At 32.1% G+C, this 12,223-nt stretch overlaps 1 protein-coding gene and 1 pseudogene across 2 annotated transcripts in view; both read left to right on the forward strand.

Annotated features, from left to right (window-relative positions):
- The window catches only part of LOC145245901 (VPS10 domain-containing receptor SorCS3-like), a 1,435,182-nt gene that overhangs the window by 667,010 nt on the left and 755,949 nt on the right, over nucleotides 1-12,223 (forward strand). For both annotated transcript variants that reach the window (XM_080107637.1, XM_080107638.1), the window contains exon 3: nucleotides 10,824-10,917. In XM_080107637.1, coding sequence (XP_079963763.1) covers nucleotides 10,824-10,917 — 94 coding nt within the window. The remainder of the gene's footprint in view (nucleotides 1-10,823; nucleotides 10,918-12,223) is intronic.
- On the forward strand, nucleotides 3,049-3,165 carry LOC145246384 (5S ribosomal RNA; annotated as a pseudogene).

A 12,223-nucleotide genomic window follows, 5' to 3' on the forward strand; every position in this document is an offset into this window, starting at 1 on the left:
TGGAATGTATAAAAAATAAGTATGGAATAATCTGGAATGTATAAAAAATAAGTATGGAATAATCTGGAATGTATAAAAAAATAAGTATGGAATAATCTGGAATGTATAAAAAAAAATAAGTATGGAATAATCTCGAATGTATAAAAAATAAGTATGGAATAATCTCGAATGTATAAAAAATAAGTATGGAATAATCTGGAATGTATAAAAAAATAAGTATGGAATAATCTGGAATGTATAAAAAAATAAGTATGGAATAATCTGGAATGTATAAAAAAAAATAAGTATGGAATAATCTGGAATGTAGAAAATATAAGTATGGAATAATCTTGAATGTATATAAAAAAAGTATGGAATAATCTGGAATGTATAAAAAAATAAGTATGGAATAATCTGGAATGTATAAAAAAATAAGTATGGAATAATCTGGAATGTATAAAAAAATAAGTATGGAATAATCTCGAATGTATAAAAAATAAGTATGGAATAATCTCGAATGTATAAAAAATAAGTATGGAATAATCTCGAATGTATAAAAAATAAGTATGGAATAATCTCGAATGTATAAAAAATAAGTATGGAATAATCTGGAATGTATAAAAAAAAAATAAGTATGGAATAGACAGTCGGAACGCCAGGAAAAAGAAAATATATTTCTAAGAAACTTTCGTTATTTGGAAGGACAATAATATCGTGAAAAATGATAACAGATGGTATTTTGCCCAAAAAGCATAATCTCATGAACAACAGTTTCCGGGCTGCGGGACAAGATATTATTGTGAGAGTGAAAATGCCTGCGATCTCTTCTGTAAATGGTTGTGTAATGAGAATTTACCCAGAAAAAAAAATGTAAAAAATTTTGAAAGGGAACAAAACAATTGTATATTTTTTCGAAACCGTATCAAGAATTTACCTAAATGGCTAGTAGAACGAATTAGAACGTGAAGGTTTTTTGTTTAGAAATCGATTATGGCCTATGAAATAGGAAAAAATTGACTTTACTTTATAATATAGATGAAATCTATAATTTAGATGATTATTACATTAAATAAAAAATAGCTTTAAAACGTGATTGCTGAAAAATTATATTAGATTATATGAAATATTGCCTTCGTATAGATATATACATATAATATTGTGTACACGTTTAATGCTTTCGGCTGACATTTATCTGGAATTTTCACACTAACTTAAATAGGGAAAATCTCATTTACCATGTTGTTCAGAAATAAAGAAAATTGTATGAACTATTTAGCAAGAGCGAAAAGAACGATTGTAAACGTAGATTCCATGAACAGAGCTTCTTTCTTAGAACTGCACACCTGTGGAACTCTCTGCCGCTTGCCTGTTTCCCTTCTGACTTTAACTTGGATGTCTTCAAGTCCAACATAAACACATTCCGCCCCCTTAAGTAATGACACTTTATCAAATCTCCGATGCTAACTATTACTACGATAATATCCCATTGATTACTGTACACACGATAACCCTTATCCCCGAGTGGCTTCTGGGCCTTGATAAGTGGTGACCTCCATGTTAAAAAAAGTGAACTAATGGGTTATTGACAGAGATTCTAAAATTAGCGGATCTGTTTAAATCTGGTAGATTCCATTATATTAATATATGCCTTGATACATTTGGAAAAAAAAATGTATAGTTATAGTTAAGATTGTCTTCTCTTTTTGACTTCCGGTTTCTGCTGCCAATTTGGATGGATAATTAGTAGTTTTGGGACGCTTAATTGTAATCGGAATCGGGAAAATTTGTACCGATTTTTCGATGCCAAAATGATTCTTTTAATTGTCTTTTTTATTTGATTTTGTTTAAAGCTAAATCTTTCATTGCTAATAATAATGATAAAATAATAAATATTTATTGATTTTAAGCCACAAGTGAAGCTAAAATCGATAAATCGTCCCCCATAAGTATATTTTTACGTTTACTAAAATATTGGTACATTTAACATGTGTGTTTTTATTTTATGGTAAGCAGAGAAAAAAATGCAACAATATAGTTAAATATTTAGAGATTTATAAAGAATTGGAATCGGAATCGATAATTGTATCGGAATCGGGAATTTAGTACGGACTTGTTAATTGTATCGGAATCGGGAAAAATATTGGAATCATTCAATCACTAATAATTAAACATGGTCAAGCGGACAAGAAAGCCATTCTTAACATAGGAAAAGAGGAGGGGCTTACATGTTATCTGATATAAAAATAATTAATCAATCAGAAGGGACCATATCTTGCTTGTCACCGACGTTGTGTCTGCAAAGCAGAAATCGAATAATAAAAAAAAGAAAAATATTTTTTACTATAACTGTAACATGCTGTCCTTTTTTTTCTTGCCACACACGCCTGTGCACACATGCTATTTTGCATACGTGCTCAGACGGCTGCTGCTGCTGCTGCTGTTAATACTTTCGCTAGCCAACTATCCTTTGGCTGCTGTTGATATTTTCACATGTGTTCACACACGCTCTGTTACATAACCCAATGTATGAACATCCAATGTTCTTTCATTGGACTTATTTAATATAACGTTTTTGAAAAAAAAAATACGGATCTGAAATTATACTTTTTCTTCACCTCAGACAAAGTATATTGCCGCTTGGATGTAAAAGTTTACTATTTGAAGTCACGTCTAACAGAAGACTGTTGGGTGTTGGCCAGCAAGATTACACATACATTTAAATTTCCGCACGTTAGTACAGTCAGAGAAGCAGGAAACAGGGAGAGAATTCCAAAGTCTAGAGATTCGAGGGAAGAAACTATTATATATTACTTTATGGCATCAAAAGACCTCAATAGTGAAGGCGTGGGATTTTGCTGTTCGTTGGATTAGTCGGGGATATGTACGTCGAATGGGTAACAAGTGCTATGGATTATGAAAACGACTCGATGCCCTCTCGCTTTTTATAACAAAATTGTACATATTAAATTCTAACCACTTGTTATATTGTCGGGGATTCCATATATAAACAGCGTAGCTGTATAACGAGTGTACATATGTTTGTTTTGTATTTTATATATATCGGCGTATATATACGGCATAATCACGTTGACACACCGGTTCTCGCCAGATCACCGAAGTTAAGCAACGTTGAGCCTGGTTAGTACCAGATGGGTGGCTATTTTGGAATTCTAGGTGCTGTATGTGCTCTCCGCTTATCTCGGCATTTGTTTCCAGTCGTCCTGTACATACACTTCACTTGCCACTAGTATTTAACAATGTCGACTCAGGAGAGGTGTGGTTGGAGATTGCATACCTCCTCAACAATCCAAATAATACAAATTATCAATCCTCACCTCAAAAATTCAGAAATGAAAGACTTAGAGCTTACAAAATTCCGACTAGAATCATCAACATGGACACGTGGTGCAACAAATAAAAGTGTTAAGCAATAATCAGTTCCAAGTGATGTTTTCTGAACGATGAAAGTAAAAATTATTTATTTGTATTCGGTCATGGTTGACGAAATGAGAATAATCATCTCAAAAATTCAGAAACGAAAGACTTTTGGACATCCATGATTGGAAGTTTATTTTTGTTTCAGAATTTTTTAAATGCTTGAAGTGTCACTAGAAAGAGAGAATTTTCTCTATCTGAAAATCATGTGATCCCATCAATTTCTGTTCTGGAGTCACCTCCGATCCTTAGGTGTCACTCAAACCTTTCCATTAAAACAACAGCCCTCGTCACGTTACACTATTGACATTACTTTACGCTTTGCTTATGGCTTTGAATGTATATATATATATATATATATATATATATATATCTGACATTGCTTTGAATGTATATATATCTGACATTGCTTTGAATGTATATATATATATATATCTGACATTGCTTTGAATGTATATATATCTGACACTGCTTTGAATGTATATATATCTGACATTGCTTTGAAATCCGGTTGTTTGAACTTTATCAACAAAAATATCTTTATGCTTCAGAATTTTTTTAGATGAGGATTGATAATTTGTACTATTTTGATTATTCGGACTACTGTTCTCATCTAGGATGTACATTCTCATACCTACAGCAAGATTAGATTTAGAGCTTACAAAATTCATACTAGAATTGTCAACATGGACACGTGATGCAACAAATAAAGGCGTTAAGCAACAATCAGTTCTAAATGATGTTTTCTAAAAGATGAAAGTAAAAATTATTTATTTCTATTCAATCATGGTTGACGAAACGAGAAAAATCTACTCAGTTGGAAATTCCATATAGATTTCTGTTCTCAGATCAACAAGCTGCACGTGAAGAAGGTCGGAGGATATATCGACTAAAATATTGTGAGCATAACATCTAAGACTTAAATAGTAATTCGAAAAATACAAATGAAGTTTATTTGTACCAAATAAGATTAGATTGCGGAAAGAATTGTGGATTTTATTAATGATTCCATGGAGTGCATTTTTTTTTTTTTTTTAGCTTTGATTAATTAATGATTTCAATCTCCCGATCTTTCTTTTTCTGCCTTCCCCGTCCGGTTTATAGCTCGGAATGAAGATTCTGTTAAATAAATGGTTCGCTTTCGTCCATAAGGCCGGAAATAGTACATTTAAAAAGACGAAAACCTTTTCAGTCAACCAATATTGGAGAAAAACAATCAGTTGTCGTCTGCTACTTGTTTACATAAACAAAGAACGCTGTATTACTACTGCGACATATTGAACAAGTAGATCCACTAGTATATAATTTAGTTGGTTGAGAATAACAGTTGAAATATCAGCAAAGGTCAACTTGCTGCTTATGAACTTAAAAGTAACTTAAACTATGCTTAGTATCTGTGTTAATGCCTTCCAAAATTTATAACGATCAGATAATTAGTTTAGGTGTGAATCCTGTATATACAAGTAGATAAACATATAAACATACCTGACTTTATATATAGAGAGATATCGCACAGAATGATTCGAATGTTTCATCGGAATTTTTCTCAAGAAAAAACCATGTTTTTAAAGTATATCTTTGTGTAACGTTTTCATCAATCAATAAACGAAATAAAATTCTTTTTATACATGCATGTGCAGGGTGTTTATACGGGTCTCCCTTTTATTCTCTTCATATTCATTGCTGTTTCTCTTCGCCGTGTTTCATGAGCGGCCGTCGGTCGCCTTGTCTTTTTAACTAAGATAAATAAAGCTTCTTTCTTGCAGGAAAGACACAAGTCGACGTTTGCTGAGTTTTCTTCAAGATCTTATTTGGAGAAAATGCACTTAGAAGAGAGAGAGACTAATGTTATCTTCATAATTATTTACTTCTGAAACTTAACTTTCTATTTAACGAAATGAGTGATGCATACAGACAGATATTAAAGTAACATTCGCTGAGATTTTATTTTTAATCTTTTTTTTTATATACATGCATGTGCAGGATGTTTATACGGGTCTCTTTTTTATTCTCTTCGTCATTGCTGTTTCTCTTCGCAGTATTTCATGAGCAGCCCTAGATAGTTTCGTCTTTTTAACTAAGATGAATAAAACTTTTTTATGCATCAAAGACACAATTTTGAGCGGGAACAAAATCTATAAAAACCGGATATGTTCATTATTCTTAGTATCTCACCGATAATGTACTTAAAAATGCACATTGGGAAACTTGTAGATAAATCAATTTTCTTTTATGCGATGGGAACTGATGCATTTTTATCAATGTTAAATTTAACCCAAAATAATTTTACCCCAAGAAATTTGAACAAACCGGTATATTTTTTTCTGAATCCAGCATGATTTTTTTTTCTTTATTGGGGGGAAGGGTGGAGGGGGGACGCGGGCAGATATTTTTATGCGAACTTTTTATTGATGGAATATCTGATACTGAATAAATGCATTATTCGCAAATAATTTATTGCTATTTTTTGGCAATCTTATGGAAAATACATTTTCTGAATTAAAAAACAAACTTAATTGATATCTATATAACTATAAAACTCAGATCAGCTTACTTGCTTGTGCGTTTAAACCGTCCGTCCGGTTTGTGACTTCCAGTTTCAAAACATTCGTCTGCTTACCTATTTCATAGGCGCCCTATTTTAAGTTTAATATTAAAAGCCAAGGTCAACAATTTTTTTTTATTTCAACTTGTTTTAACGTGTTTTCCTTACAAATAAATGTAATTTAGCCCGGGTGAGTTAAAAAAAAACTGATTTAAATATGAATATATAATATATAACCATAATCACATGTATAATTATATTTGCTGCTTCCAGTAGTGCTTCTGTGGATTGATTTTTTTCAGGGCTTACTTAAAAAAAATTCTCTTCAAAGAGGGAAGGTAGAAACTTGATTTTAGTAGTGCTTTTAATAGAGTCTCCTTAATTTTAAATAGTGTTTGCAGTTGTACTCTAGTGGCTTTCTGAGTTTTATTTTTTCGATCATCACTTAAAACAATGTTTTCTGAAGACAATAAAAGACAATCTAATCTCAAAATTACTTTTTATTTTGAACATTTTTCAACTTACCCTTTAAGGACAAAGGGTCAGGCTAGTACTATTTACAAGAAAAAAGCACCGGTCGTTAAATGCAAAAAACACCCTTTCAAAACTCGTAAATAAATAAATAAAAAAATGAAGTGGGGTCGAATTTTCTCAACGTTAAAAGTTGGAGTAAAAAATGAAAATAAAATGATAATAATAATTGCGGGAGGAGGGGGCGCTGAAGGAGCCAACTTCAAATCGAGGCTGTAAATCGGTTTGGAAAATGGGGAATCGATTTACTAGAATGTTGTATGTGAGACTGAACCCCCTTCCAAATCTTTAAATGTTGATTTTTTTTTTTTTTCAATTTTTTTGATAATCTGGTAGCTTAGTGTCCAGTAATTCGCAGAAATAGTTGAAAAAAAAAAAAAAACGAAAAAGAAAAAGTTTTAAGGGGGGAGGGGTGCTGATCGTTCAGGTGCAACTAGGTATCATTGTTTAGCATGAGATAAATTATTAAGTTCGAAATATAAAAGTAGAATCGGAAGCGCTACTGAAAACAATAAATACTTTTGTGGCTACGCTTTAAATGACTTGTAAAACAACGAATGGTGATCCCTCATAGTAGTAACACTACAATTCACTCTCAATATCTTAATTAGGTAAGAGGTGAAAGGATACAGAGTAGTCCCGATACACCACAAATTAATAACTATACTTACTAAACTTTCATTTCTGTGCGTGTTTTACAAATATTTTAATGGGATATGTTCTGATGAACTCGTTGCACTTGCAATCACTCGACGTACACATCCCCGACAAACACGCTTAGCAATAAGATCTCACTCCTTTACTGTTGATGTCCCTAAATGCTAGAAAGCTTTCTATTCTAATAGTTTCTTCCCTCAAACGGCTACTTTGGAATTACCTTCCTGTTGCCTACTTCCCTGGCTGTACTGATATGCACAAGTTTAAATGTAACATAAACAAATATCTTGTTAATCTTTCCTAGACATGGCCCCAAATAGGCCCAAGTGGCGATATGCTGTGTAAGAGGTGAACTAGAGTAAATATATATATATATATATATATATATATATATATATATACATATATATATATATATATATATATATATAAAAACCGAAAAACCGCTAATTGATAATGACACTCACTGAGAAGCGTCAAATAAGAGGCTAGTATAAATAACTTAGCTTTATTAAGAAAGGAGCCATTCCTCTCGTTACCCCTAAACATCTCAAGTGTTACTGTTTAATACTAAACAAAACACAATCTGCCACAAACTGGATAAAGGTGAGTACACTTTGCATACTTAATAATTAAACGCCCGAAAAAAAAAAATTAAACACCCGTAAACGATTAACTAGAATAATCTAACACACTTGTAATTGGAATGTTGATACATACCCACAAGAAGTATTATCGTATAGCGGCGTTACATTAGGAAACCAACAACATAATTGATCCTAAACTATAACTAAGTACCCTAACTAGAGAACTCTAGGAACAGAATCCTCCACAAATATTGATAAATATATGCTATTATGCACCTGTTTGCATGTGTATGATGTGAAGAATCTATCCCTGAAATGAAGCATTAGGCTTCCTTCAGTCTTGACGGTTGCCTCCGTCTGAAATTTTTTATGGCAAGAGTTGCACAATCTCCAACCACACCTCTCCTGAGTTGACATTGTTGAATACCAGTTGCAAGTGGAGGTTCAGAACGACTGGAAACAATGCTGAGATAAGCAGAAAGCACATACAACGCCTCGAGTTCCCAAATGGTCACCCATCTGGTACTGGCCAGACTCAACATTGCTTAACTTCGGTGATCTGACGGGAACTGGTGTGTCAACGTGATTATTCCGTATAAAACAAAGCATAAAACCCACCAAATGCATACATCTTCTAGTACTGCGGAAAAGATAAACAACACAAATGAATGAATGACAACCATCGAAATTAAGTTTATATATAGATATAAAAACATTTGCTGCGATAATTAATTCAGACACTGCAGTAGAAGAGAAAATATAACTACTGCTATACCAACCTTATTCAAATCATAAATAAGCCCATATATTTGTTCAATTTACTTTTAATTTGACCATATGGACATATATCTTATAGATAAACAAACAAATAAATACTAGAAACAAATGAACTGATAAAAAAGCGAAGAATAAAATAAAAATAAATAAATAAAATAAACAAAACTGAAGAAATAAATAAATAAAACTTGTCAATAGAAAAATGAAGTCGACAGTAGAAAAAAAAACAACCATAAAAGCCTAAGTTAAGGAAGTAACAATGATAGAAATATAATATTACTTCAGATCAAAATGAAACCGTAGGCCAATAAACAACCGCCAAGTTAAAAGAATACCAACACTTCCCCACTACGACAGCTTAACCACAGGAAATCATAATTACTCTACCCCTTCCTTCACCACACCTCTCTCCAAAACCTCTACTGCTCACATTCACAAAGTATACACCTCATTTTCTTCTAGAACATTAAACAGCTTATAAAACTAATATAATTTTGACTCGCGTTTCAGTATCGATTCTTCTTTTGGTCTGATGAAGTGTTATCCTTGAATTGAAATTCAACTGAAACATGTATGCATATATGTAACCAATAATGTTTGTATAATAAACAGACTATCTATATATATATATATATATATATATATATATATATATATATATATCTTACAAGATAAACAAATATATCAGTATTGGGATGATTAATCAGAATCGCAAAAATCGTAATTTTGAGGGTATCAAGGTCAGAAAAAAATGGGTCTATTTTCCGATGCCAAAAGCGGTTTCTTTAATTATCTTTTCTTATTTGATTTTGTTTAAAACAAATCTTCCATTGCTTGTAGTAAAAATAAAATAATAAATATTTATTGATTTTAAACTACCAGTAAAACTAAAATCTATAGATCATCCTCGTGTTTTTAGGTTTGAGAAAATATATACACATTTAACATTTGCGTTTTTACAGTAATCGGGAAAAATAACACCTTTATGGTTAAATATTTAGAGGCTTATAAAGAATCGGAATAAGGAATTTAGTACGGAATCAGGAATTTAATACAAAATCAGTAATTGTATCGGAATCGGGAAAAATATACTGGGATCGTCCCAATGAAGGAAAATGAAAAAGAATAGAATAAAATAATTAAAAATTATTTTTTTTTAAATATAAGCATGGGCAAAAAAAAAAATGAAAAAAGGAAAAATAAACTTTAAAAAAAGAATGAATAAAAAAAAAGAAAAACCAAAAACATTATGATAAAACCAGATGGCCGTACTTCAAAAACAGAACTAAAACGACTTGACGATACATATCAAGGGCATGGCAAAAGTAGAATAATTCCAAAGATTGTTTTTGATGTTTATAAAAGATCTGAAAAGATGCCAAAGAAGAAATCAATTTTTGGTTTCCTCGTTAAAAAGATCCTAACAAAAAGATTGTGAATTAGTATTCGATCTGCAAAAATTTTATGTTCACGCATATAAAAAAAAAGTTATTAAAAGATGCAGTAATAATTCAAAGAATAGCGTACTCTGCAGATGGGATGGTATGTCCAGCAAATAGGAACTATAAATGAGAAATCCAAAATGTATAAGAAAATATTTTACATAGTAGAAATAAAAACACAAATGTTACTTTCATGTTAGAAAATATTCAACACATGTTTAAGAAAATAAGTTAAAATGTTCATTGTGTGAGTAGGTGTGTATTTGAGTATTTGGCAGCGTGGCATTATGTCTCTTTGTATTGTATTGTTCTTGCAGTTTGTCTGTAGATGTGTGTGAGTTATAAATACTGGATACATGAGTCATGGTGCCCTTTTCATTTTGCCACTTCGGGACCTAGGGACCAAGAAGAGCATGAGATGTTTTGTAGAGAATGCATTCTTGGGGTTTCTTTTCGTTGATCCAGTTGGAGAAGTCTAACTTCTTTCATTTGTGCTTGTCTCCTTCGCACTGGCTTATTACTTTCACGAATAGGTGTTACTTTTTTCGAGTTTGGAAATATTTGCCTTGGTTCAACATTATTAGATCTGACACATTTATATTAAAAGTTGTTAGCTTTGGGAAGTGAGGAGTAAAGTGAATTCCAACGAAGCACAGAAGGAGAGAGTGCAAGCAATTAAGGCCATTTGTATTTTAGGAATCGTTTCCCAATTCAAACATTACAATGTTTCCTTTTGGTTGTTGCTCATTCTGGGGTGCCTCAAATCTATTTGATCCATGTCAAATCATTTTTTTGTTTTCATTCAGGATTACTCATATAATTATATTTGTACATGGAAATATCTTTTTGATATGTTTTCTTCCTTTGCAGATCCAAGGATTATGGCGGTTCATTTGAAAAACTTAACTTCACAGAAAATGCTCTTATATATTACTATTTCACATCAAACGTGAATCATAATAAGGTAAGTGGGAAATATCTATTAATAATGGAGATTTGGTATCTGTCGATCTGAAGCCGAAACTATTCTATTACTTCTATTAATGTACTATTATATCATCTTTTTGTTGGGGTGGAACTCCGACAGATTCTGACAATGGATTATTCCTGACGTCACTTCCGGTGACCAGGTTCTGTTTTTCAGCAGTCTGAACCCAAGACTCAAAGAGAAACATCTGTAACTGTACTTCGTTCGTTCTGTTTAATATCAGATTGTTGCATAAGTTTCCGCCGTTTCATTAAAAAGTTTTGTTCTAAAACATGTTTTGATATTTGGCAAAGTGTTCTATATCATTAGAAAGCACGTATTCTGTTCTACAAGATAATGGTCATCGTTTCTTGTTTATATAATGTTTTCTTGTTTTTCAGAACCGTCAAATGGATTGTCAAGTAGATAAAAAATCGCATTTTTGACACCTCCTCCTTTTTGCCTTTAATCGAGTTTAAAAAGCGAGTGAATTGACCAAGGATGTTTGTACCATATATAAAGAAAACGCTATAGCTGAGAGAACTGTTCGAAATTGGTTTACCAGATTCAAACACGGTAATTTTGACCTCAATGACGCTCCTAGTTCCGGAAAACCAATCAAGATAGATGAAAACCAACCTATGGTTCTTTTGAAGGAAGATGGCCATCAGATATATATATATAATTGGGTGAAAAGATGAAGCGACAATTTCACGTGTCAACTTCAGTCGATGGGATTCACACAAAAACTTGTAGCTTGGGTCCCACACGAACTTACTTTTTCTGTTAAAATTCTTTGATTTTCTTAAGAAAAAATAAAACAACAAAAGACGCCAGGAACTTATGCATCAGCCTAATATTAATGCAAAAATAATGTCGTTTTTTTATCAGATGTATATACGTCAAAAAACGACATCATTTTTGCACCAAACTAATATATTAATCATTTCACTGTTTCTGAGTCTTCTCGTTATTCTTTCCAACATAACACTTTTAATGCTCAATTCAGGTAACGGGGGATAGTGTAGTAGCTGTTCTGTTGTCATAAGACCATATTCCCAGGTATTACCTCCTCGTTTTTTTTGGAAGGGGTTGGGGGTAGGGTAGTATCTGCTTGCAATCATGATACCGTCTTCCCAGGCATTGCCTTATTTTATTTTCCTTAAGAGGAGCTAATGTTATATTACCCCTTCTTGTAAGGGAGGAAGGTAGTGTAGTATCTGTTCATTCTCACACGCATTATCTCCTCTTTTCTTTTTTTTAAAGGGGGTTGTGTAACATTTATATTGTGATTATGCTACTA

The sequence above is a fragment of the Euprymna scolopes genome, chromosome 23, assembly GCF_053919585.1.
Source record: "Euprymna scolopes isolate OS-2025 chromosome 23, ASM5391958v1, whole genome shotgun sequence".
Taxonomy (NCBI): domain Eukaryota; kingdom Metazoa; phylum Mollusca; class Cephalopoda; order Sepiida; family Sepiolidae; genus Euprymna; species Euprymna scolopes.